At 41.2% G+C, this 24,140-nt stretch overlaps 1 protein-coding gene and 1 pseudogene across 4 annotated transcripts in view; one reads left to right on the top strand and one right to left on the bottom strand.

Moving 5' to 3' along the window:
* The window catches only part of ACOT12 (acyl-CoA thioesterase 12), a 58,595-nt gene extending 35,548 nt beyond the window's left edge, over positions 1-23,047 (top strand). For 3 of the 4 annotated variants that reach the window (XM_017507682.2, XM_017507674.2, XM_037731159.1), the window contains 10 exons: positions 4,252-4,408; positions 6,212-6,331; positions 7,138-7,285; positions 7,952-8,007; positions 8,292-8,355; positions 9,344-9,427; positions 16,395-16,528; positions 20,426-20,554; positions 22,102-22,228; positions 22,498-23,047. In XM_017507682.2, coding sequence (XP_017363171.1) covers positions 4,252-4,408; positions 6,212-6,331; positions 7,138-7,285; positions 7,952-8,007; positions 8,292-8,355; positions 9,344-9,427; positions 16,395-16,528; positions 20,426-20,554; positions 22,102-22,228; positions 22,498-22,647 — 1,169 coding nt within the window. In that variant the 3' untranslated portion in view covers positions 22,648-23,047. The remainder of the gene's footprint in view (positions 1-4,251; positions 4,409-6,211; positions 6,332-7,137; positions 7,286-7,951; positions 8,008-8,291; positions 8,356-9,343; positions 9,428-16,394; positions 16,529-20,425; positions 20,555-22,101; positions 22,229-22,497) is intronic. The other variant, XM_017507689.2, reaches the window with a different exon arrangement.
* On the bottom strand, positions 18,269-18,795 carry LOC108288720 (annotated as a pseudogene).
* Positions 23,048-24,140: the final 1,093 nt, after the last annotated feature.

Raw genomic sequence — 24,140 nt, 5'->3', positions numbered from 1 at the left:
TTTTGAGACGGAGTTTCGCTCTTGTTACCCAGGCTGGAGTGCTATGGCACAATCTCAGCTCACCGCAACCTCCGCCTCCTGGGTTCAGGCAATTCTCCTGCCTCAGCCTTCTGAGTAGTTGGGATTACAGGCACGCGCCACCATGCCCAGCTAATTTTTTGTAGCTTTAGTAGAGGCGGGGTTTCACCGTGTTGACCAGGATGGTCTCGATCCCTTGACCTTGTGATCCACCCGCCTTGGCCTCCCAAAGTGCTGGGATTACAGGCGTGAGCCTTAAAGAGCTGTTTAAGCTCCTTATTATATATTCTGGTTATTAATTGCTTATCAGATGTATTGCTTTCAAATATTTTCTCCCATTGTGTGGGTTGTCTCTTCACTTTGTTGATTGTTTTCTTTGTTGTGCAGGAGCTTTTAAACTTGATGTGATTCTGTTTGTTGATTTTTGCTTTGCTTGCCTGTGCTTGTGGGGTATTGCTAAAGAAATTGTTTCCCAGACCAATGTCTTGGAGAGTTTCCCCGTTGTTCTCCTGTAGCAGTTTCGTAGTTTGAGGTTTTAGATTTAAGCCTTGAATCCATTTTGATTTTATTTTTGTGTATGGTGAGAGATAGTGGTTTAGTTTCATTCTTCTGCATATGAGTATCCAATTTTCCCAGCACCATTTGTTGAAGAGATTGTTTTTTCCCCAATGTATGTTCTTGGCACTTTTGTTGAATGTGAATTCATTGTGGTTGTGTGAATTTGTCTCTGGGTTCTCAATTCTATTCCATTGGACTATGTGTCTGTTTTTATGCCGGCGCCATGCCGTTTTGGTTACTAAAGCTCTGTAGCATAATTTGAAGTCAGGTACTTGTGTTAATTTATTTTAAACAAAAAATGTACCATTTTAGTAAGCAATGTTAGCCTGAAAACAACCTCAATCGATACTAGTTTGTGATATGTATAAAACATCTTCTAATAAAATCAGTTTTAGAGAGAGAAGTTGAAAGGGATTAAGATTTTATATTTCTTTTAAAAATCACTTTAGAAAGAATTCAATTTTGATTTCAGCAATATAGTGAATTCATTGTTGGGAAAAAACAAAAATTTCTGGAAAAATATTTACAAACATCTTTGCAAACACATCTCAGCAGACAGAAAAATAAGAGGAAACCCTGAAGTCCCAAAATGGTGAGAAAACACAAATGCAGCAGTGCAAGGAAGCATTGGGGCTGGCATTTGTTCTGGAGGACACAGCAAGTGCCTGAAGACATAGAGCTTGTATGTAATGAGCTTCCTGGGCTCAGGAGACAAAGTCAGGGGCCCATGTGAGGGAGAAGTTTGGATCAGGGACCCTTCCATGGTGCTTCAGCCTCCAAAAGGTGATTCCCCCAGTGAGTCAACTAGAAAAATCCCACCCTCCAGAGAGCCTTAGCCCTAAGTGGAATGGGAAAAAAGTTCTTCCCCTTTGAGAATTCAATCACAAGTGCATCCTCATGCAGATTTGGATCCTCAGAAGTTACATGACCTGTCTGGGCTAAAACAGAACACGTAAACTTTACCGTAAAGCAGCGCTGTGTTGTAGGACCCCAGGTGATCTGCCACTGTAAATGCAGATTCTCTGTGAAAAAAATGACTTTAAAGCCAGCTCTCAAGAATTTCCATAGAAAAAGATCCAAGCAGTATGAGATCCTAGCCAAAAATTATAAAAGATAGAAATAAACAAGGCACCAAGATCCAGCTGTGACACCAGGTCCCACAAAGTCTGACAGGCCCGCAAAGACAGAAGATAATGAATTTATCAAGTAAGATGAAGTAAGAATCTTAATATATTTTAAGAAATAAAAGAGTATCAAGAGTATGATGCAAGAACAAAAAAAAAGAGATGACCTAGAAGGTTTAATAAAGAAACAAAGGCAATTTCTATAAAAAGAATACATAATAATTAAAATGTAAAACTCAGTGAATGAATGAAATAGCAGGTAAGACAGGGAACTAGAAGATAGATTTGAAAGAGTTACTTAGAACACAGCCAGACAAAGAAATGGGAAATATGCAAGGTAGGTTAGGAGACGTGGGGAATGGAGTGAAATATCTAACATTCAAAAAAAGCTTCAGAAATGGGACGAGCAAGATTTCATGCAAATGATATAAATAGACATTTCATTAAGAGGTAACAAGAATGTTTAATATACAGGTAAAAAAGATGTTGGACCTCATTAGTAATCAAGGAAATGCAAATTATAACCAACATGAGATACTCTTGCACCCCCACCAAACTGGAAATAGTTGAGTGTCTGATACTAAGCAAAAATGGGGACCAGTGGGGACTCTCATAAATAGAAGACAGAAGTGTTAGTACAACTATTCTATTACCTAAAAATATTCTATTGCAAGTAAGGCCTATGAACGCGAAGGAAATCAGCCAAGTTAAGTTCATTCATTCATTTCATTTAACAAATATTTATTGAGCACCTATGTTCAGGAATTATATTAGAATTTTAAAAATTCATAGTCCCTGCACCAAAAAGCTTAGACTCACGTGGGTCACATAATAAAAGGTCACACAAATAAAATAAAACTATAGCCATGAAAGAAAGGTCCTTCGAGAGACCCTGAAGATGGGACTGAGCTGTGGAGGTCAGAGAAGGCTCCTCTGAGGAATGATGACCAAGCTGGGCCACAGAATATGAGTGAAATGGAATACACAGGTGGTGGTGGCCAGGGTGTTTGCTGTAGACAGCTGGGGTGTGATAAATGCTCTGTTGTTGAAAGTAACACGTCCTCAGAGGAAGTGAAAAAAGACCCGTGTGACTGGACCAAAGGAGGGAAAGTGAGGCCAGACCAGGAAGGTAGGGCTTGCAGGCCTGGGAAGGATTTGGGGTTTTATACGTTATCAGTGGGAAGCTACTGACTTGTTTTAAGCTGGGGACAGAAATATGAATGGAAATCAGAAAAAAATAAAAGAGGAAGACCATCAATTAATTATAAATCTAAAATTGCATTGGGAAGTGGAGTTCAGGGTTTCTGTGACTACACTTCTTGATCACCAGCTGTGACTGTGCCCTGAACACCAACAGCTGCTGAGTGCATCTTCCCTCTCACACTGTAAGCTCAGCTCTGCCTCTGACAGTACAACCAGGATGGTGCCCCAGTTTGTATATCCTTTCCCCCTCCTCCCCAAAATAGCAAGTGAGATGGAAACCTAGCTGGTGGTTCAGTTTGTGATGCAAGAAGCATAACATTTTACTGTTTTGCAGCCAGAGTAAATGATTTCTCCATTGTTGAGAGTAAAAACCAATTTGTCAGTAAATGAGGCAGATATGATTCAAAAGAAGCAGAAAGACCAGGCGTGGTGACTCATGCCTGTACTCTCAGCACTTTGGGAGGCCGAGGCGGGGATATCACCTGAGGTCAGGAGTTCAAGACGAGCCTGGTCAACATGGCAAAATTCCGTCTCTACTAAAAACACAAAAATTAGTCATGTTTGGTGGCCCACGCCTGAAATCCCAGTTACTCGGGAGGCTGAGGCAGGAGAATCGCTTGAACCTGGGAGCCTGAGGTTGCAGTGAGCCAAGATCTCCCCAATGTGCTCCAGCATGGACGACAAAGCAAGACTCTGTCTTTAAAAAAAAAAAAATAGTAGAAGGACATGGAGAAGTGTAACAGATTGTGTCTTTCCTGCTTGTGACTGCACTCATTACAAACAGTTTCACAGGAGGCCACTTTCCTATTCTGAAGTTTTAGTCTTTCAGGCCTCTCAGTGTCTCTGGTCCTTTGTAGCTCAGATTCCTTTATTTTTAACAACTTTATTGTAGTATAATTGACAAACAATGAATGGCCCATATGTAAAGCATACAATTTGATAAGTTTTGACGTAAGTATCCACTTGTGAGAACATCACCACAATCAAGATAATGACATATTCGTCACCCCCAACATTTCTGCCCCTCTCTGTCCTGATCTGTCCCTACCCTACCACAAACAACTCAAGTTTCAATGTAACCATTCTTTTAATCAAAATTCCGATAGGCTAGAATACAATCTCTAAAAGGCCCTTTCTGATGTTATCTTAACCCAATTCACTGCAAATATTCACCACTCAGATGAGGGTCACTCTGTAGAACCTGTCAAGTTTGGCTCAGTTTTTAAGCTTTTGAGAACACTTTAATTTTTCTATAAATCTGAGTTGAATGTACTGCCAGGAAGGAAAAGCTTAGCCCCAGGGCCTATGATTCACTCTACCATCATTAATGTTTACCTCCACCTTTCAGATCTCATTTTTGATGAAGAGGAAGGAGCGGTTTCCACAAGGGGCACCTCTGTTCAGAGCATTGAACTGGTCCTCCCACCCCACGCAAACCATCATGGAAATACGTTTGGTGGCCAGATTATGGCTTGGATGGAGACAGTGGCTACTATTTCTGCAAGGTTCTTGGTTTTGACCTTCGAGATATGATTTTGGGACTAGTGAGGAGAAAATAGAAAGGGTCTGAGATCTAGTTCTTGGGCTAGTCAAGAAGTCAAGGAAAGGACTGAGGAAAATGTTGCCTTTTATAATGCTTTGTAAATCATTTACTTGTTTACTTTAGGATTAACCTGTCCTTTTGTTTGAAGGTGAATGTTTATTTGGTTCAAAAATAAAAATAAGATGATAGTTTTAATACTTTATTCTGAATTATGAATATTGATCTTGTGAAACTGCAACTCATTGTCTTGATAGCTTATGACAAAGTAAATGCAGAATAGAAATGGAAGACAGGCTTCACATTTTAAAAAAGTCAGTCTAGGTTGGATGTGGGAGTTCACACCTATACTCCCAGCACTTTGGGAAGTCAAGGCAGGAGGATTGCTTGATGCCAGGAGTTCAAGACCAGCTTGGGCAGCATAGTAAGATAAGACAGTGGCTCTACAAAAAAAATTTTAGCTGGTGTGGTGGTGTGCACATGAAGTCCCAGCTTGTTGGGAGGCTGAAGTGGGAGGATCACTTGGGCCCAGGGATTCAAGGCTACAATGAGCTGTGATCATGCCACTGCTCTCCAGCCTCTCTATAAGCAAGTAAGTAAATAAATAAATAAAGTCAGTTAGATACAAACCTTTTTAAAGACAATTTACAGTTAGATCTGACCTTTAAAGGTGCTGGTTAAAAATCATTATGGCCAAAGAATTAACTGAAACATAGAGAAAGTAAAAAGAGAATAAGAATACTTTTTAAGACTACTCAATTTCAAAAGGTTATTTTATTCTTAATGGGAAAGATGTAGGTAATTGAGCAGCTTTAGGGAACACTCTGTACCCTGGAAATGCATTTGAATTCTATCTGCCCTCCTGACAATTTTCATAACCACTGAAAATGGTTAAAGTTATTTTTCCCTCAAATTAAAATAATTTTATTATTAATATGTCTGTAGTAATGACTACAGTTAGAAACCTGTAGTTATTCTTTCTAAAAATTATGCACAAATAAGCAAGCTTGTTTTTAAAATGAGATTGTCATTCTTCATGACAGTAAAGCAACTGAACATGTTCTATTGTAAAGGCTTACAATATAACTATGGCAGCGTCTGTTCACGTGGTGTTGGCACAATTCTTTAGAGTAATCGAATGATGACAGTGGGAATCCAAAATGTGGAAAATTATAGAAGTAACTTTCTGAAATTCAATATTATATATAACTATTTTCAAATTTCACACACACAAAAATTATAAAATGTGTATCTCCTAGCCTTTCAGGCTTTATGTAGCAAGCCAGGTAATTTTTCTGTGGGGAAAAAACTTGTCTTTTAATCTATGGGTGAAATCTGATTAACTGTGAAGCTGAGGGATTGTGTGAGGACACCTGCCTTCACTTGGACCCCACTCCAACCTGGATCACAACTTCTTGGGACTGCAGTCATGAGCTATCAGGATGACTGTAATTCAAATTAGAACACAAGGCCCTAGTTTGATGTTCCAAGGGACTTCCATAGGAAACAAGACAAGAGTAGGACTGTTACCAGAGGAGCAGAAGTGTCACCATCTGAGTAACGATCCCACTGCTGGGGACATGGGATTTCCCAAGATGTTGGCAGGTAGCGTGCAGACCCACTCTCAACCCACACAATCCAGTTGTTTATTTGAGTCAAGTTTAAAGAAATGCTAATTTGGAAAATAGGTTGAAGACTTGTCTGTGCATCTGTTCAAAGAATGAATGAGTGATTGTGTTCTTCTCTCTCCCTCCCTCCGTCTTCCCAGCCGCCTGTGTCGGGCGCATCTCTTTCTGAAGTCCGTAGATATGTTTAAGTTCCGGGGACCGTCTACGGTTGGAGATCGTCTTGTCTTCACTGCCATTGTCAACAACACATTTCAGACCTGGTAAAGTGAGCTCTTAGGCTGCTATGAAGAAATTTAAACTTGCACAAATGTAATTTTTAATTTCAACCTGGAGGTGAGTATAGGAACTACTTTAGTGAAATTCCATTTTTTCCATGCAATTTTCAAAATCCATGAACACATTTTTTAACCCTTTGTTTTGCTTAGGGCCTTCTCACACTGAGTAAATTGTGATGGACTGGTTTTTGTCTTATAAGGGTAGCCCTATGCCCCATTGGCCCAAGATGGACCTGGTTTATACCTGTCATCCCTGTATAATTATTAACTTTTCCATTCAGTCCCAGTGACTAGATGGTCAATCAACTCATAATGGACCTTGTATTACCACCATGAAATCCAAACCACTTCCCAGTTATTTTTATTATTCTTGATACACAATGAAAAGATTTGATTTAGTATTTCTTTCTTTTTAAATGTAAAAAAGAATATCTATTTCCTGTCTAATTTCAAGGTTTATTTTTTAATTACAGACTTACTGTTTTGGGGGAAGAAAACTTGACTTTGGCACAATTTAAGCCCTCCCCCACATTGCCAAAATATGTTCATGAATGTATTTAAAGCCCTTCCTAGCCTTTTTCCCATTTGAAAGTGGGGAAGTCAAATGGAAGTGCCCTTAGGCAGTCCATTGACCTGAAAATGGATTTTAATAGTTACACAGATTTACTGGTAACAAAGAAGAAAACCCAGGCCCTTATCCTCCCGTTGCTTGGAGGAGGTGGCAGCAGTTGGCAAGGAGGCCTAACAGGCTGAGATCCTCTTTGCCCACCGCCCTGCATCACCCCTCACAGTGTTGAAGTTGGAGTTCGTGTGGAGGCCTTTGACTGTCAGGAATGGGCTGAGGGCCGAGGGCGTCACATCAACAGTGCTTTTCTCATCTACAATGCTGCTGATAAGGAAAATCTCATCACATTTCCCAGAATCCAACCCATTTCAAAGGTCAGTTATTATCATGCAAGGTTCAATAGGCAGACCTGTGGGTAGAGAGCTCTACCCAGAATCTCCTCCCACCAGCAACAACATTTCTGGCTCTTTCCCTCTGTTAGAATTTCTCTCTTTTCAGCATCACAAAGTGAAGTGGGCTTTTTTCTTTTCCTTTTCCCCCCAATCACTCTGATCATTTGTTCAGATGATGGAAGGCCTGAAGACCTAACCTCGACTGGGCCACATGCTGCTATGGGTAGGATGTCACCTTCAGTGTCTTGTTTCTGGGTCTCTTCTCTCACTTCCTTAACTCCAGCTCTTGATACTGTGCCAAGGTCATGGGAACCATGTCTTTCCCTCATCCTGAAATTACCTGATTGCCAGTGTTAATTTTTTCTAAAAACTCTGTAGTGAGAATTGAGTATAATTCTGGTAACAGGTAAGAAAATCATCTTCACTTTTGAAAAAAGGAAGAAAACAGCTAGGAGGATTGCTCCTGTGTCAGTGCAGCTGCCCTGTGTGGAGTCAGCAGAGGCTCTGACTTGACGAAGTCAGTTCACGGAGAGTTACTGCATCCCAGTTAGCCCTTTTGACTGATTTAAGAGAATACTTAAGGATTATAGCACTAAGATAGTAGAGATTTGATTTTTTTTTACTGATTTTCCTTTTTCTTGATTAAAGGATGATTTTAGACGCTATTGGGGAGCTATTGCACGCAAAAGAATTCGCCTAGGCAGGTAAGGAACGTAAGGTGTAATGATTTTATGGAGTCTTCTCTAGTCTCACAAGTTCTATAACAAAAAGCCCCTCTCTGGGTCTCTATTCCCACATAATGGAAAAAGAGAAGGTCTGATGTTTCCTGGCTGTGAAGGCTGATTACTGACTTATGAAAGTAGTTCTTCCATGTTGTTCCACTGATATCCACTCCTGATGGAAGTTCAAGAAAGTATTATGATTATTGTTGTGGCTAAATGCAGAGGAAAAAAACTGTCATTTAACATTTTACTGTTTTTTTCCCCAGGAAATATGTTATTTCCCACAAAAAAGAGGTTCCACTTTCCATACACTGGGATATCAGCAAGCAGGTGACGTTTTATTACTTGGAGCTCTTCATATAAAATTCTCATCTTTACAAAAATGGAAATCCCCTTGCCTAACTGGCTTAGGCTGTGCCTACAAGGTTATGTGAAAAGGTGGATTATATCAGCCAGTCATGTCAAAATGAAGCAAAACCAGGCTATCAGTTACTGCTTACCAGTCAGCAGCTTAGCCTTGTTTGACTTCTTACAGTTCGACCCAGGATGCTCTGCCATCAGATATGTTCCAGAAGCATGGCACAGTCCCATCTGGTATCTCACTGTGGCTTGTGCCCACCAGCTTGCAATTTTATAAAAACAATAACAAAGTAGTAGTCATTTGAATATTTTTGACCATTAAATGTAAAGAGCAATCCAAGTTTACTTATTACACATTGATTAGCAGTCATACTGAAAGGTACTCTGTCTTCACTCAGGATACAAACTAAAATACCAGTTGTTAACTATACAGTTATCTTGTCTGAATTCTAAATTAAGGGTTCAAGATAGAAATTATATGTTCGCTGTAGCTTCGTTCTTTTTAATTTTAATTTTAATTTTAATTTTTTGGAGACAGAGTCTCACTCTGTCACCCAGGCTGGAGTGCAGTGGTGCAATCTTGGCTCATTGCAACCTCCACCTCCTGATGGCAGGTTCAAGTGATTCTTCTGCCTCAGCCTTCTGAGTAGCTGGGATTACAGGTTTGCACCACTACACCCAGCTAATTTTTGTATTTTTAGTAGAGATGGGGTTTCACCATGTTGGCCAGGCTGGTCTTGAGCCTTTATTCTCAAGTGATCTGGCTGCCTCTGCCCCCTAAAGTGCTGGGATTATAGGTGTGAGCCACGTCACCCAGCCTGTAGCTTAGTTCTAAACTCAACACTATCACTTGGGCTCGACACATACATCCTCCAACAGTGCCCATTTTTTAAGCAGAAAATATTTGATCACACATCCATGTATTGAACACACAGCTTTAAAAATATTTCTATTCTAGGCATCCCTGAGTGACAGCAATGTGGAGGCCCTCAAAAAACTGGCAGCTAAAAAGGGTTGGGAGGTGACCAGCGCTGTGGAAAAGGTAGGACGCCTCCAGGTGTTTGTGTAATCGATGGCTCATCACAAATCAAGGCGGTGATGGTGGTGGTGGTTCTACTGCTTCTACTGCTGCTTTTCGCAGCCATAAAAAACGATGAGTTCGTGTCCTTTGTAGGGACATGGCTGAATCTGGAAACCATCATTCTCAGCAAACTGACACAAAAACAGAAAATCAAACACCGCATGCTCACTCATAGGTGGGTGTTGAACAATGAGAACACATGGACACAGGAAGGGGACCATCAGACACTGGGGTCTGTTGGGGGGAAATAGGGGAGGGACAGTGGGGGGTGGGGAGCTGGGGAGAGATAGCATGGGGAGAAATGCCAGATATAGGTGAAGGGGAGGAAGGCAGCAAATCATGCTGCCATGTGTGTACCTATGCAACAATCTTACGTGTTCTTCACATGTACCCCAAAACCTAAAATGCAATAAATAAATAAGATTTAAAAATCTTTTGAGGCAACAGTTTCTAAGAGGCAAGCATCTTTTCAGCCCTGTCTCTACCAGCTGGTTGATTTGGAGTCCATGCCCTGCATGCTCCTATCGCTGAGCTTAGGTTCTCACACCCCATCTCCCTCTCCTTCCCTTCTCCATCTACCCAAATCTCACCTGATCTAGATCAAGACAGATGCTTCTCCATACACCCTCTCCTGCCATACTTGATTTAAGGAGCTGCTTTTTCTAGTAAATCTTTTAGTCATGACTTCTTTAAAATTAATTTTTCTGGCCGAGTGTGCTGGCTCATGCCTGTAACCCTAGTGCTTTGGGAGGCCAAGGCAGGAGGATCCCTTGAGGCCAGGAGTTTGATACCAGCCTGGGAAAAATAATGAGCCCCCATCTCTACAAAAAATTTAAAATTAGCTTGCTGTGGTAGTGGACACTTGTAGTCTTAGCCACCCAGAAGGTTGAGGTGGGAGGATCACTTGAGCCAAGGCATTTCAGCCTCCAGTTGGCTATGATTGCATCATTGCAGTCCAGCCTGGGCAATAGAGCAAGACTCTGTCTCTAAGAATAATGAACATTTTATCAGTTAATTATACACTATCTTGTGACGTTTCTTCCACAGCTACCTCAAATTAATATTTAAGCCTTACATGGAACTTTAACTTTTTACACATGGTCTTCTTCCCCTAAGTACATCATAAACTTAAGAGAGAAGCCTCGTCTTGCCTTCTTTGTATCTCTCTTACGACCTATGATAGTGTTTTGCATGCCGTCAGGTTTAAAGAGGCATACATCATTTGGATCTTAATTTTGTCTAATTTCGGAGGTTTATTAGGAGACCCTCAGAAGCTCATGCCCACACTAACTAGACTGTAAGCTCTCTGAGGGCCGATCTGCTCACCACTACACCCAGACCATGGGAGCGCCTGGCACTTCAGAGATGCTCACTAATGTCAGCGCTTCGGCTCCATTCATATTTCAGCATGCACTGACTTTTATCATCAGTGAAGCAGCAGCTTATGAAATAGGATGACCATATGTCCTGATTTTCCTAGGACAGTTCTGGCTTACACCTGTTATCCCATCATAATTATGGACAGTGTCTTGGTTTGGATGATAAATTATATTGTTACTTTAACTTAAAATCTAAGTATATTCAGATGCTACTTCATTGATTCTTTCAATGCTGACTGTGACCTCTTCTGAATGTTTTGGTTTTGGTTGTTTCCTTTTATGATTTCTTTGCCCTCATTATTAAATCCCTCAGGGGTCTTCCTTATCCCATTTGGATCCAGTTAAGTTTCTGTCTTTGCCCCATTCAGTGATACAGAAACAGGTTTAACTAAACTATTTGTTCCTCTTTCATAAAAGATGCTTCAATATTTTGTTTAATTCTACTAATATAAAGTCTGCTTCTTTCATCATTGCTGGCATCTGAGCGTTCATGAGCAGCAGTGGAAAAGAACAAATTCATGTCTGGAATGAAGTGAAAGAACATATTTAGTGAAGCCATAGAATATGTTAAAACTTCAGTTCTTTGGGAGGGTGTGGCCTGCAGCATATCCAAGTAAATTTGCTAGTGTCGTAGGACAGCTATCAACGATAAATTCTTAATTTTTGCGTAGATACTTACTAGAGGGTATTGCATGGTTAAAGAAACATTCTCATGTTATTTCCATTGAATTTCTTCTTTAAAGAGTATACTTATGATAAAAATCTGATTAAAAATGTTTTTGAAGAGTTCTCCTCTCCCACTTTTTACAGCTTATATATTTTTAATTTCAAAATATGACTTTTTTTTTCTGTCACCTTGTAGTGGAATGATTGTTACAACACAGTTGCCTGTTAAAAATCATACTTTCTGGCTGGGCACAGTGGCTCACACCTTAATCCCAGCACTTTGGGAGGCTGAGGCAGGTGGATCACTGGAGGTCAGGAGTTCAAGACCAGCCTGACCAACATGGTGAAACCCCGTTTCTACTAAAAATAAAACATTATCCAGGTGTCATGGTGGGTACCTGTAATCTCAGCTGCTTGGGAGGCTTAGGCATGAGAATCACTTGAACCCGGGAGGCGGAGGTTGCAGTGAGCTGAGATTGTGCCACTGCACTCCAGCCTGGGCAACAGAGTGAGACCCTGTATCAAAATTAAAAAATTTTAAAAAAAGAATCATACTTTCCTCAAAGCTGGGTCTGACAGCATCTACTAGCTACTCAGGTACCCGAGGCAGAAGGATTGCTTGAGCCTTGGAGTTTGAGGCCAGCCCGGGCGACATAAAATGACCTTGTCTCTAAAAAAAAAAAAACCATGTTTTTTCCAGGTTTTCAATATAAATTGGATGGTAAAAGTCTAAGATTGTAGTATATGTGATGAAATTGGATAGAGCTTATGGTTTTAACTCATTTCATGCTTCATGTATAATGATAGAATTAATTGTAGTAGTAATACAAGGAGCAAAATGTGTATTTTGGAAACATCACACAGGTGAAGAATAATTATAAGGTCATTTATTAACAAGTGAGAGATTATAGTGCTAAAACCATAAAAGTCAGCTCTTGGTGGATCACCACATCAGGAGTTCAAGACCAACCTGACCAACATGGTGAAACCCCATCACTGCTAAAAATACAAAAATAAATAAATAGCCAGATGTGATGGCACACACCTGTAGTCCCAGCTACTTGGGAGGCTGAGGCTGGAAAATCGCTTGTACCTGGGAGGTGGAGATTGCAGTGAGCCAAGATCGTGCCACTGCACTCCAGCCTGGGTGATGGAGCTAGACTCCATCTCAAAAGGTTAAAAAAAAAAAGTCAGCTCTTACAGGCAATTCCAAGTAAGAGAAGACAGTTATATAGGGAGAACTTCAGAGAGGAGGTCGTTCTTATCTCCTTGAAGATAGTGTCAGGAGTGGATTGCTGAGGGAGAAATAGGGCTTTCTAGGCAGTGGGTAGTTTGAGCCAAGTTCTCCTCGTGAAAATTAGCATTGCGTAGGAGGCTGGCCTGACAGGAGTAGCTTTTTTATCAAAGAAAGACCTGGGGTATACTGGAAAAATTATGGCGAAAGCCAGAATGACACGAACAATGTGAAAACCTTTACAGAGGACAGACCCCCAGTATAGGAAATAGAGCTGAGGGGAACTATTCTCATGGAGCTGGGGGAAGGGCTGGGCTCAGAGTTCTGCCTATCTGACCCCCACCTCCTTGGCCCCTATGGTCATCTCCAGATGCCTCCAAGAAAAATGAAGGCTCCCCTAGGCTTCTGTAAAAACCACTTTTGTCCTTTTTCCCACAGTGTAGTGTCAATAACGTATTTGTTAATAGATGGTGCAAAGTTCTAAAATTTTTAGTTGTTTCCTCTTGTACTGTTTGTTTTTTTTGAGACAGAGTCTCACTCTGTTGCCCAGGCTGGAGTGCAGTGGTGTGATCTCAGCTCACTGTAACCTCCACCTGCTGGGTTCAAGGGATTTTTGTGCCTCAGCCTCCCGAGCAGTTGGGACTACAGACACGTGCCACCACGCCTGGCTCATTTGTATATTTTCACTAGAGATGGGATTTCAACATGTTGACCAGGCTGGTCTCAAACTCCTGACCTCAGGTGATCCTCCTGCCTGGGCCTCCCACAGTGCGGGGATTACAAGCCCTTTTGTATTATTTGTATAAGACATTCACAATCAAAAAGAGTCTTATTAGAATTAAAAAAATGATATCACTAATAAAATGTTAGCAAGCTCCAGCAGACTTTGAGCCTGCTTGCTTTAAGCTTCATTTCATAGAATAAAATTCTCTAACCCTCAAATGCTAAAGCAAATGTTTGAGCTGGTATATTAGCTCATCCTCACATTGCTACAAAGAACTACCTGAGACTGGGTAATTTTTAAAGAAAAGAGGTTTAATTGGCTCACGGTTCCACAGACTGCACAGCAAGCATGGCTGGGGAGGGCTCAGGAAACTTACAATCATGGCAGAAGGTGAAGGGGAGGCAGGCACGTCCTATAGGGCCAGCGCAGGAGGAAGTGAGCGACGCGGGAGGTGCCGCATACTTTCAAACAACCAGATCTCATGAGAACTCACTCGCTATCACAAGAACAGCAAGGGGGACGTCCACTCCCATGATTCAGTCACCTCCCGCCAGGCCCCTCCTCCAACAGTGGGGATTACAATTCGACACGAGATTTGGCTGAGGTCACAAATCCAAACCATATCAGTTGGTTACAAATAAATAAATAAATTGAACCTCTATATTCCCAAGCATGAAAGGTAGTTCATTTTCTTGGAGAATTGTTCCTGGAAAATTTTTTTACTAAGCAAAAATTGGCCTTTCTTAGCAGGGTTTAAAGAGAGCCAAAACTAACTACAGCATTTCCTTGTCTACTTTGTTTGCATCAATATCATTGATCTAGACAGGAGGGCAATGGGGACTTTCTGCTACCCTCAGCTTCTAGGGGAAAGATCAAAATCGAATTTGCTCATCCAGTACTGTACCTGGCATTGGATAAGTCGAGTGAGCTCAGTAAGGGCAGAATTCAGTGGTGGTTATAACTTAGCTTGATGTTTGGTTTGGCTCCAGGATGGGAAGCAGAAGCATGTGGCTGCAACCTGGAAGCAGCTCCCTAGAAAAGTGCTGTATTAGTTTCCTAGGGCTGCTATAACAGAGGACCACAAACTGGGTAGTAGACACAGTAGAAATCTATTGTCTCACAATTCTCAGGTAGTCTGAAATCAAGATGTCAGCAGGGTTGCTTCTCTCTGAGCCTATAAGGGAGAATCTGTTCCATGTTTGTCTCCTAGCTTCTGCTGATTTTCTGGTCATCTTCGGCATTCCTTGGACACATCACCGGATCTCCACCTTTGTCATCACATGTGTTCCTTCTGTAAGCATGTCTATGTCCAATGTCCCTTTTTAATAAGGATGTCAGTCATATTGGATAAGGGGCTCATCCTACCATGGTACAACCTCATCTTGACTAATTACATCTGCATGAGTCCTATTTCCATATAAGGTCATGTTCTAAGGTACAGGAGGTTGGAACTACAGCACATGAATTTGGGAGTGGAAGGGTGGAGGCATAATTCAACTCTTAATGAGTGCTCAGTACAATATTGCCTCCTACTCCATCTCATTCCACCAGAGTAGAACATGGCTGCCCTAAAGCCAGAATAGAACTGGCACTGTGGAGTTCACCCTGGCCACCTGCCCTCAGCTCCTCTGAGACTGCAGATCCCCAGTGGCCCATCCTAGAGCCATTTGCCCACCAAGCACTGGTTACATGTCTGATAAATCTGATAATCTCCCTCGATTTATACCCATGAACCTCCTTCAACTCCCCCTGTGCCGGGGACAAAGTTAGACACGCCCATGCTAAGTAGGGTGAGTCTCACCAGCCACCTGGAGCCCCATCCATAGCTTTCTTTGTGTTTGGTAAGTGCTCACAGCCTCAATCATGTCTTCTTTGCAGGCTGGATTTAAAGGGAGGCTTGGAACCCAGTTCAATTGGAGAGGTTAAATGGTATAAGCAAATAATCACTTGTTTCCTTTCTGACACGCTTGTAGTTAGTTTCTCATTTCTTCATTCTCTTATTGATAATATTTATGTTCAAATAAAGGTTCTTCCTTTACAGCCCGATTTTTTCTATCTTGACTCCTGCAGTGAAGTCCCAACCTCATGTTTGTTTGTCTTCTGACAGCTTATTGCCATGGGAGTGGTTATAAGGAGGCAAATTTCAACACTAACTTCAAAGTACCCTGAAAGAGATAAAGAAAATGGGAAGGATAGAAATGTGTTCTTAGCTGAACACACATCTCTGATGATGTCAAAAACACAGTAGAGAAAAAGTTCAGAGTAGCAAGGGATGCATTAATGCTTAAGTGTATGTCAAATGGCCCCCCAAAACATGCCTCCTCTTACCTAAGGAATAATGTGTGTCAGGAAACCAGGAACTAGCCTTTCTGAAGGGTGAGCCAGCCTCTGTGATTCAGAAATGAAAGGATGCTTTGTGCTAAGGAAATATGGTGCTCTGGGGGCCCCACTGAGAGGCTGAGATGGTTCTAGAGGTGGTTGACTCACTTCCTGGATCCCCTCGGCCCAGTTGAAGACACACCTCACATCCTGGGAAAGTGTCCTAAGCTATAGCCTTGGAGATGAGGTGCTGACCTGCCTGGCAGTCTGGTGATATTCTCGGTAAAGGGAGGGAAACATCACAAAGAGACAAGGAGGGAAGGGCCTAGGTTTTTAAATTTTTCACGAGAAAAAGAACTGTTCAATAATTAAATACCCCACCCTCAAGTCACATATTGTTTAGAGGATACAGGACTATAGCCTCCTGGACAGACTTCTAGACATCCTGGTATGTCAAGAGAAATTGTCATGGGGCTTCGTTTTCATCCAGGAAACAAGATGCCTTAGTTAGTGCAATGGGTCTGTGACTATATATACATGTGTATGGTTTTTAAAGTAAAAGCGTCAATTTTCTTCTGTAATTTAATTTTTGTTGTTATCTTTTAGATAAAAATATACACTCTGGAAGAGCATGATGTTTTGTCTGTTTGGGTTGAAAAGCACTTGGGAAGTCCAGCGCATTTGGCTTATCATCTCTTGTCTGACTTTACAAAGCGACCTTTGTGGGACCCCCATTTTGTGTAAGAACAAATTAAAAAATTTTTCTCAATCAACCTTGACATCATGTAAAAGATGATCTCCATATTGCAGTCCACCTCCATCGACCAATGTGTGACTCATTGTTTTATTAATTAAAGAGCAATTTAAAGGTTTACCCAGGCACAGCACTTTGGGAGGCTGAGGCAGGTGGATAACTGAGCCCAGGAGTTCAAGACCAGCCAGAGCAACACGGTGAAAGACCATCTCTAAAATATCCAAAAATTAGCTGGACCAGGTGGTTCATGCCTGTAGTCATAGCTACTCAGGAGGCTCAGGTAGGAGGATTGCATGAATCTGGGAGGTCAAGGCTGCAGTGAGCAAGATCACGCCACTGTACTCTAGCCTGGGTGACACAGGAGACTCTGTCAAAAATTAAAATGAAAACAAATTTGGCTCTGCACAGAATACTACATCAAGTGATACTGAGAGACACAAAACAAAAGTTATTATACTCATCATCTATATTGAGTTGACCTGTTTTACCTACATCTATAGTAATTCTACCGGTAACTTAAAGGTTGACATTATTTCCATTTAAGAGTTTCTGATACTTGCCGAGATTGCACAAGCAATAAAGTAATGGAACGCAAATTGGAACCCAAATCTGTCATGCTTTGAATTCTACACTCTTCTACCTTAATATGCAACCTCATTGCTCTTGAGGAAGTGATTATCCAGTTGTCCTGCCTACAATATTTCGTTGACAGTTCCTTACTGTCCTGTGAAGCAACCCTCCCTGGTAAGAAGCTAAGAGGGCAAGCTGTGTGAGCCCCGGGGTAAAAGGCTTGCCTGCCTGCTCCCCTCCTGATGATGTCGCTGCTCTCATTAGCCTACATCTCCTACTCCTGCCCCTCCCTGTCTCCTGCATCCCTAATCCAATCTCTTCCACTCCCTGACCCTTTCCTGGAACACAGTACAGAGCTGTGCACACTGCCAACGTCACTGATGGGGTCCAACTGCACTGAGGCCCAGCCGCCTTGGCTATGGCACCCCACTGGGCTTCACGGCCACCTTGTTGACACGGAAGGGTTGGTGAGATGGGCTTCCTATTATGTAAGGCATTTCCTAATCTTGACAAGATAGAGGCTCCTCTTTAAATTTTCTAAAGCTCACTGTGATAGAGTTTTAGAAATACCATGTAATAGATCATTTAATACCACTAAAGTGAAACATCTCTTGGGTCATGTGTTACATTTGCACAGATGCTAGAGTTGAAATGGGAGGAGTTCCCTCATCCTCCTCATATGGCCTGCTACAGGGGTGTGTCTTGTCTCTTCAGTTTTGCTCAAACCCCTAGGGGTATCATGCAGACACTCAGGTTGTGGGGAGCATTTTTGGGCCCCAACCCCACAGCAGCATCTAGGGTTGAGTGTTTCTGGCTCCCAAAGCCCCAGTGGGCATGTGTTACGGTGCGCTCTTTAAGTTTTGCTGTCTGCAAGCAGCTTCTGTTAATCAGTTCAGTTAGACCCTCTGCCTTATGGCAAGGAGAGAGGGCTTTTTGTATCCTGGATTCTTTTTTTTTTAAGTCTTTATTTCCTAATCATAAACTTAACTCTGCAATCCAGCTAGGCATAGAAGGGAACAAGGAAAACATGGAAACCAAAGGGAACTGCAGCAAGAGCACAGATTCTTAGATACTGCAAGCAAATGGGTGGAGGGGTGCTCTCCTGAGCTACAGAAGGAATGGTCTGGTGGTTAAGATAAAACACAAGTCAAATTCATTAGAGTTGTCCACAGTCAGCAAAGGTGATCTTGCTGGTCTTGCCATTCCTGGACCCAGAGCGCTCCATGGCCTCCACGATATTCATGCCTTCACCTTGCCAAAGACCACATGCTTCCCATCCAACCACTCAGTCTTGGCAGTGCAGATGAAAAACTGGGAACCGTTTGTGTTGGGTCCAGCATTTGCCATGGACAAGATGCCAGGACGTGAATGCTATAGGATGAAGTTCTCATCATCAAATTTCTCCCCGTAGATGGACTTGCCACCAGTGCCATTATGGCGTGTGAAGTCACCACCCTGACACATAAACCCTGACATAATTCTGTGAAAGCAGGAACCCTTATAAACAAATCCTTTCTCTCCAGTGCTCAGAGCACGAAAGTTTTCTGCTGTCTTTGGAAAGTTGTCTGCAAACAGCTCGAACGAAATGCAGCCCAAGGGCTCGCCGTCAACGGCAACATCAAAGAACACGGTGAGGTTGACCATGGCTGATACTATAAGGCTCCAGGCAACAGTGGCATCTGCAAAGCGCTCTGGATCCTGGATTCTTGCCTTAGTATACTGGAAAAAATGGATCACATGTGGCCTTGGAAGATAGGTGCAAGGTTTTATTAAGTGGGGGAAGTTGTTCTTAGTGAGATGGATGGGGAGCGGGAAGGTGGTCTTCTCCTGGAGTCCAGCCGCCCAGACACCAGACTTTCCTCTGACTATGCCCAACAGAATTCCACGTCTTTCCACCATCGATGGTTGCCAGCATCTGCTGATGTCTGTCAGTGTGTTCCTTTGTTTCTCTCAACATCCAGCCACTTTGTCTGTGCCTGCTAGGGTCTCGGGTTTTTTACGGGCACAGGATGTGGAGCGTGGTGGGCCAAAAGGTAACTTTTTGGGTGTGAGAACAGAAATGCCTGTCCTCATTTAGGTCCATGGGCACAGGCCCAAAGATGGAGCCCTCGCCAGGGACCCTGCCCTTCTCTACCCAATACTTCCCATATCAGAAGGATACATCATAGTTAATGCTATCATAATAAATCATTCCGAGAGAAGAGGAACACTTCTCAATTTTCTTGCATCAACTTAGTAGATACTCTACCAGTACAAAGCTTTTAGGAAGAACAATGCCTAAACTTTGGTGTTAATGCTTTAAAAATGTTTTCCCGCTATTCTCTATGTCACTTGACATTCCAGCCAAATTGAAGTTGAATGAATGGGGGAATGGATGAATTAATCCTAATTCAACTAACTTTTCTTGTACAACTATGATTCAGGTGCCAAGTGTTTTCATTGACTCTTTGCTATAACCCCATGTATCATTATCTAAATTTTATAGATGAAAAAATAAAATGACTTGCTTAACGCAACTTACATAGCAAGTAAGTGGCACTCTGGGAGTCAAAAGAAAGTTGTTTGACTCCAAAGTTAGTGCTGTTTCCAGTATACCACGTTTCTTTATCTAACAATCCTTCTTGGACTAACTAGATAATTTACCAGTCTTCACAATGTTTTTACTTGATTCTAGAGAAAAATAATTTTATGTAAAACAACTCAATGCCTTTCACTGAAGTATTGAGAATTATGAATTTGAAGTCAGACAGCCACCATCCTCTCTCTATCACATGCAGAATTATTCCTTCTCATCAAAGGGCTCTTGTGTTTTTTGTCTGTTTGTTGAGGGTTTCTTTTTGTTTCTTCTTTGTTTGTTTTTGAGATAGGATCTCACCCAGGCAGGAGTGCAGTGGCACAATCATGGATCACTGCAGCCTCAACTTCTCAGGCTCAAGTGATCCTTCCACCTCAGCCTCCTAAATAGCTGGGACTATAGGCATGCGTCACCACACCCAGCTAATTAAAAAAAATTTTTTTTGTAAAGATGGGGTTTTGCAAGATTGCCCAGGCTGGTCCTGAACTCCTGGCCTCAAGTGATCCTCCCACCTCGACCTCCCAAGGTGTTAGGATTACAGGCATGGGCCATTGTGCCCAGTCTCAAAGAGTTCTTCTAAAGGTAGACTTGAGCAATTATGCTAGCTCTTATGGGGATGATTAGGTGAGCTGAAGGCGCAAATATGGACACCAATAGTGAGATTAGGTAAGCAAATGAGGGAAGTGAATGCCTTAGCAGGTAGAAAGTATACCCTTTTTCACTGTTCTATATACACAGGTCCTGTGAAGTCATAGACTGGGTGAGTGAAGATGATCAGCTATACTATATCACCTGTCCTATAGTAAATGATGACAAACCCAAAGACGTGGTAGTACTCGTATCACGAAGAAAACCTCTCAAAGATGGGTAAGTATACGTAGTTCAAGTGTTCTATCAATATTTCATAGTATAGGATAGAAATTAACAGTTGACATGAAAATAAGGAAGTTTGTGTAGATAGTTCTACTCCTCAGTTATGTTCATTTGAATTGTACGTAGATAAATCTTTAGCTATTATTTTAAAAATTAACAATCATCTATTAAGTGTTAGCTGTGTGCAAAGCACAAGGCCAGAATCCTAAAGTAGTTCTTTTTCCTATGTAGATGTAAAACTGATACTCAGTAAACCTTTGAAACATTCCATGATTAGTAAAAATGCAGTGGAAGCCAAGTAAAACACCGGGAATTGGTTTAGAATTCATAGAAGCTTGGCTGTGTTAGACATCCCCCATGGCTGGCCAGCAGCTGGGGCTGTCGATCAGAATACCCAATGCACATGGTTTTTCCATGTGCATTGAACTGCTCAGAGCATGGCATCTAGCTTCTAAGAGGAAGTGTCCCAAATAACCCCACACACATATGGGCATTAACAGATGTTCAGTGTCATATCATTTATTATGTCAAAAAATATTAGAAACAAATGGAAAATACATCTTATAAATTATGGTAGATCCATCCTACAAAGTCTCGTACCATCATTAAAACGGCTGAAGCAGCTATAGTGGCACCGATAGAGAAACACCTCCAAAGATTATTGCTAGATGAAAAATCAAATTGTAGATTGATGTTTGTAAAATGATATTTATGTAAAAAGTTTTGTGTGCATTTGCTTATGTAAGTGTCATTCATTTATTTTAAAAATGCTAGAGGGCCACGCAGTAAAATGTAGTGGTCACTTCTAGGGTAGAGAATAGGATGGGAGTGCAATTGGACTGGAGGAAGATTTTTATTTTCTAGCCTACAGGGTTCTCTATTGTTTGGGAGTTTTTCTTTTAACAACAATGGATATTTTTTAATTTTTTTAAAATTTTATTATTATTATTATTTGAAACACAGTTTTGCTCTTGTTGTCCAGGCTGGAGAGCAATGGCATAATCTCAACTCACCGCAACCTCTGCCTCCCAGGTTCAAGCAATTCTCCTGCCTCAGCCTCCCAAGAAGCTGGGCTTACAGGCATGCATCACCATGCATGCCTGTAATTTTGTATTTTTGGTAGAGACCAGGTTTCTCCATGTTCGTCAAGCTGGTCTTGAACTCCTGACCTCAGGTGATCAGCCCACCCTGACCTCCCAAAGTTCTGGGATTATAGGCATGAGCCACTGTGCCCGGCCTGTTTTTTAATTTAAAAAGGAAAGGAGGCTGAAATTACCACCCTGTAGGGCACAATAAAACTTCAGTTTGGAGGTTGACTCTAGCATCGTGGAGTTACACAAAGTATTGTATATGCAGAAAACACTATTTCCTACCTTGAATGTAGCCCAGAGAGTGTTTACTGATGAGACCAGTCATCCAGAAGATCTGGGCCTTCCTGGTTTCACTTCTACCTGTATAAATTAATTGGGTTAGTGATAGGGATTTATTTTCCAACAACTATTATATATTCTCACAAGAACTTAGAAAGTGTCTTCTTTCAGTAGCACTTACACAGTGGCAGTGAAGTCGGTCATGTTGCCATCTGTCCCCCCGTCTCCACAGTACATCAGAAGTGAAATCATATGTGCTGGATTTCTCATCCATGCTATTGACAGCAATTCGTGCATTGTAAGTTTGATGAAACATCTGCAGATTAATTGGCTCCTCCAGATAGAGAAAAATCTCTTAATTTATCTAAATGTGTTAATTAACTGTAATTTTGTGATTTGTGTCCACACTATGGGAATCCTAAGGTCATCCTTTTGGATCATCTATTTCAGAAGGTCCCCTGAAGGTTAGGGTCTTAGCCGCCCCTAATCCAGCAAGACTCAGATCCTTGCTTAAAAAAGCTCCAAGTCAATGAGAAATTAAAATATTGTACTTTCTTTTTGAAACAGGTATCTTACTTTAACCATGTTTCTGCTAGCATCCTTCCTTACTTTGCTGGAAATCTTGGTGGCTGGTCAAAATCCATTGAAGAAACAGCAGCCTCTTGTATACGGTTCTTAGAGAATCCTCTTGATGATGGGTTTATAAGCACATTTTAAATGGTCAACTTTCAATTACTGCTAATTTAATTTCCCACTTTTAATTCCAAACAACCTTAGCCTGACTTTGTCAAGCTTTGGGGCCACAACATAATTTGATGTCAGCCTAAGCAAACTGCAGTGAAGAAGAAGTTAAAAAACAAAACGCATCTCAAGTGAAGTACCAGTGATTTGGATTAGCATTAAAAGAGCTTTAAAATTCTGTTTTAAGTCATCTGTGGCTCTGCCTCTTCAGGGGTACCGATAATGGAAAACTGCCTGTATGCAATACTATGTGTTCTATAAAATGGCATGAATTTAGTTTAAATCATCATAAACATTTTTAGGTTACAGAGGTGAAACATGTGTTCTGTGTGAAATTTCAAAAAAAATTATAAAATCTAAAATGATGATTTGCTAAGTTGACTCATTGATAAATGTATAGCATTTTTCCTTGCGCAGCGGGTATCTATATGTCAGGAGCATTTGACAAGATGTATTATACAGTCTAGAGATTTAAATTAGGGAGACATTAAAACATAATGGAATCCAATCAATTTTAGTAATAAGAACAACTTTAGTAGTGTCATTTAACATATATTCCAGGTGGCTGACCAATTTAGTATCTATTGCTCTATATACACACACAAGGTACCTGCAAAATGTAATATTACAGGAAAAGAATATTGACTGAGCTCTCTTTCATAACTATTACATTAGCACTTTATTCTGTAGACTTCAACATTCATTATTCCACTCTGTCTGTGATTTGTCTTAACTCGTAAGACAAGCTAGAATATGTCAAGCTAGCCTCCTTTAAAGGACACGTTTTAAAAGTTGAAGGAGTCTCCATTATTGGTTGGAGCACTTAACAAGTTAGATGCATCCTGCTGTTAGTTTGCTAAAGTTCTACCTCTGCTCCCCCTACCTACCCTCACCCATCTATTCACACAAGATGAGCCTGGTTATAATTATTTCTATTTTTCCTGTGCCAACAAGTTTTCATTTACATGAACTTTGGACCGTTCTGCAATTTTATACATTAACATATATATAAGAGGAGTGGATATGTGGATTAAAATAATTATATATTCCAGAAGTAGAAATGTTTTTGAGAATATTTTTACATTTCAGAAAAGTCAACGAATTTAGTAATGAAGGGGTTACGTTAAAACTTCAGATCTCGCCTACAATTGAGACACTTCCAAATGCTGTCTGTCTAGCCTAGGTCTTTGAGTTTATGTTTTTTGAAGCTTTTTCCTGCATAGTAATGGAAAGATTGTGAAGTTAAAGGAGTAGAGTGATGACAGCTGGATGACTCTGAGACGTAAAGATATTGTCCATGCTAGTTTACCACAGAGGCCTAATCTACGATTCTCCAATATGTGCCATTAAATAGCACTAGCCACATGTGCTATTTAATTAAAATGAAATAAATTTCAAAAATCAATTCACGCACCATCCTAGCCCCATTTCAAGTATTATTAGTCACCTGTGGTTAGGGGCTACCATAT

The sequence above is a fragment of the Cebus imitator genome, unplaced genomic scaffold (assembly GCF_001604975.1).
Source record: "Cebus imitator isolate Cc_AM_T3 unplaced genomic scaffold, Cebus_imitator-1.0 Scaffold16, whole genome shotgun sequence".
NCBI classification, from domain to species: domain Eukaryota; kingdom Metazoa; phylum Chordata; class Mammalia; order Primates; family Cebidae; genus Cebus; species Cebus imitator.
Note: the sequence above shows the minus strand (reverse complement) of the source record. Positions and strands in the feature narration are given on the sequence as shown.